This window comes from Enhydra lutris, unplaced genomic scaffold (assembly GCF_002288905.1).
Source record: "Enhydra lutris kenyoni isolate GAN:26980312 unplaced genomic scaffold, ASM228890v2 scaffoldscaffold90, whole genome shotgun sequence".
Classification (NCBI taxonomy): Eukaryota; Metazoa; Chordata; class Mammalia; order Carnivora; family Mustelidae; genus Enhydra; species Enhydra lutris.
Window position 1 is genome coordinate 5,804,559 of NW_019154174.1, and position 3,353 is coordinate 5,807,911.

Genomic DNA, 3,353 nt, shown 5'->3' on the forward strand with positions numbered 1-3,353 from the left:
TGACTATGGGGTGAGCCGGAGTTCAGTACAACCAACCACTGCCCGTTCGGGCCCCACCTCTCTGCAGGAAGCGCCTCTCCACCACACTGACCACATCCCCCCACGTCGCCTAGGAAACCCCACTGGGCCTAGAGGAGTTGGGGCACTGTCGCCCAGCAACAGGTGGTGCCCTCCCTTCCGCCCTCATCTGAGGCCGCTGCGGCACCCTCCTCCACAGGGAGGAGAGCTCTGAACAGAGAGCCAGGAGCCCTGGGGCTGCCCCGGGGTGAGGCCCCTGTAGGTGTGGGGCCCGGCGGGCAGAGACAAGCAAGGGAGACAGAGTCGGTAGTGGCGGCAACAGGTACAGTGGGGACGCCTGACGCCTAGCACGACAGCAAGCAAAGTGGAGCCTGGAGAGAGCAAGACCTACTTTACGGGGAGAGTCGTGAGGCTGCAGGAACATCCAAGGTGCCAGCCTACGGCGGGTGGGTGCACACACACAGGATGGGAGCCGGCAGGGAGTGGGGGGAGACTCTTATTTCCTTACCCACGACTTCCTCTGAGGCTCCAGCAAGACCTAGGACACAGGGGTGTATGGGGGTGCTAGGCAGGAGGAAAAAACCCTTGGGGGGCCCTTAGATTTTTGTCTGAGGCACCCCTGGGTCGAAGAGGGAACCAGGGCTTCTGGAAGCGAGCTGGGTGGGGAGCCTGAGCAGGAGTGTTGGGCTCCCAGACACAGAGGGTCCCTGGCTCTCCAGGCTTCTGTCTCTCTCTTGCCCTTTTGGGTCCCCTTGGCTCCTCTATCTGCCTGGGTCTGTTTTCCAGGCCAGATACCAAGCCCCTTGGGCCTCTGCCTCTGTCCTCACTGTGGTCTGGACACTCACTGCCTCTCTTGCCCTCTAGGCCGTGCCCACCCGGTCTCATTGCCTTCCTCTCCCCACCCTTGTCTCTCCAGATGCCTTCCACTCCAGAGCAGCCCTTTGGGCACACGGGGGGCCTCCCTGCGCCAGAGATGGGTTCGTGGCCCCCACTGCCATGCGGACCCTGCATCCCCATCATGCTGGCCCTGGCCTCCCTCGCCGCTCTCTTCCTCCTGACCACAGCCGTGTTGGCAGAACGCCTGTTCCGCCGCTCTCAGCACGCAGACCCCAGCAACCACGCGCCCACCCTGGTCTGGCGCCCCGGAGGAGAACTGTGGATCGAACCCAGGGGCACCCCCCGAGAGCGTTCGGAGGACTGGTACGGCTCTGCGGTCCCCCTGCTGATGGACCGGGCCCCAGACCCTCCCACCCCAGGGGGCACCTTGGAGGCCCGGGCAACAGCCCCGCCTGCCCCTTTTGCCCCCCCCACCCCTTTAGCCCCCCTCTCCCCTCCCAGCTCCTTGGGACCCCACACCCCACCCAGGGCCCCAGCCCGCAGCACCTTCTGGGGACCCCAGGCCTTGGACGAGAGGCCCTGCGCCCCAGGCTTGGTGAGCTGGGCTGAGCCGGAACACAGGCCAGAGGCCATCGTGCACTTGGGGAGCCCCCAGGCCCAGAGGCAGCAACTAGGAAGCCCTGATCCTGAGTGGGGCCCCCAGCCTCGGGTCACCCTGGAGCAGATCTCCGCTTTCTGGAGGCGCGAAAGTCGGACCAGTGTGGGGTTCTGAATCCCCAAGGCCTGGGGGATTGGCCTCCCAAAGACCCCTGAGTTAGGCCCTATCTCAGAGTCTCTCTGAGGCCTTAAGGACCTGAAGCTCTAGCTCAGGAACCCAACCTGATACCCGGGGCCCCAGGAAGAATGCCCCCCAACGCGCTGCCGGCCTTTTACATCTGGATTTCAATTCTCTGGATCTGGGGCCCCGCCCTGGACAGGCTCCGTGTGGACAGAACTGATGCTCCAGGGGAAGCTCAGAAGTGCTCCCTCTGACTGCCTGGGGCTGCAGCCTGCTACGAGCAGCACGGAGAACTGGGGGGTGGGGGGGCAGACTCTGGGCCAGAAGCCACCGAAATCACGTTGCAGATTCAGATCTCAAGGTACCAAAGAGGCAGAAAATAGCATCATCACGAGGCTTCCACCTTCCTTCCTTGTGCACCTAAGATGCCGGGACCGGAGTGCAGGAGTCCCATGGATGCCAAAGAACAGGCTGAGTGTGGATGACGAGGGTCTGTCCCGCCAGCAGGAGAGGACAGGAAGCCAGCCTCCTGGAGCCACAGATCACACCTCCAGAAACACACACTCAGAGGTCAAGACCAGGCAAAGGAACGTCTTATTACAGCTCAACTGTGGCTTTGACTCCCATCTTGCAACAGGGACTTGGTCAGCCAAACTGGAGAGGTCCCTTCCTTCCTACAGCTGGGACTTTGCATCAAGGGCAATCAGCAGGCAGCCCTCCGACTCTGACCCCTCCAGGGTGAGGGAGGCCAGCGGAAAGGAACCCTGCCCGAGGACAGAGCAGCTCCTAATACCAGGCCACTAGCTACCCTCCCTCCCATCTGTGGCTACCCTCCCTCCCAGCTGTGGCTACCCTCCCTCCCAGCTCGCTGAATCAGTCCAGAGAGACAGATCTGCCCCACGGCAGGCTTATTTAAAAGTCTCCACCCTGGAGAAATGGAGCACAGAGATGTCCTTGGCCCTAAAGTCGTCTCTCTGAGCTGACCTCCTCTCTGGGATCGGAGACAGGAGCTGGAGAGAGGGGAAGGAGTTTCCATTCCCAAGGGGTCCGATTTCCCCAGCTTCAGTCATGGACGGTTGGGATTTTTGTTGAATCGCTTTACCACCTGTCCTATTATTTACTTTATGTTTTTCTTTAAGATGACTTACTATTTGCTTAATAAATTTATTTTGAAAGGAACCTTTTTGGTATCACTTCTGCAAATGGAAAACCAGTATCACTTGACATAAATAGAAGGTACAACATGGGAAGAAATAACAAGGTAAACCAAGATATTACAAGGTAAACAAAGATACTACTTAGATCTCGTTCCCTCCCTGCTGGAAGCATTCATTGACTCAAAGACCCGTACTTTGTTAAAAGAAAAGGGAACCAAAGGATCAGCAAGGGTTAGGAAAGTGTTAGACATTCTGTACCACCGTGAAACCTCCCCCACTCCCCACCCCCGCCCCCAAGTACTGAAACAGACTGAGAGTCCTACAAAGGAAGGAGCCATCCTGTGCTACTTAATGGCCAGGAAACTGCCCCCCCCACCCCGCTCCCGGTTCACACCCAGGAAATGCTGCTGGACAGGGGCCAAGAGTCAGCTCTTCCTGCGGGCTCAGGAGAGCCTCAGAGCACTTGGGCTGGACCTCCCCTCGGTCCCCCTGGATGCTTGAAGGAAGGAAGTCGACGTAACAGCAGGACACTCTGAGCCAGGCCCTGGGGGCGGAGGAATCAG

At 59.6% G+C, this 3,353-nt stretch overlaps 1 protein-coding gene across 3 annotated transcripts; it reads left to right on the forward strand.

The window, feature by feature from the left end:
- The first annotated feature begins 207 nt into the window (after window positions 1-207).
- Window positions 208-2,801, forward strand: LOC111162292 (chromosome unknown C16orf54 homolog). Of its 3 annotated transcripts, none has more exons than XM_022526597.1 (2): window positions 208-464; window positions 935-2,801. In XM_022526597.1, exon 2 carries the CDS (start codon window positions 935-937, stop codon window positions 1,625-1,627), a length of 693 nt encoding a protein of 230 aa, XP_022382305.1. In that variant the 5' UTR covers window positions 208-464; the 3' UTR covers window positions 1,628-2,801. The 3 variants fall into 3 exon arrangements, with proteins under 3 accessions (XP_022382305.1, XP_022382306.1, XP_022382307.1); XM_022526598.1 differs by having other exon boundaries at window positions 208-447; XM_022526599.1 differs by having other exon boundaries at window positions 208-340.
- Window positions 2,802-3,353: the final 552 nt, after the last annotated feature.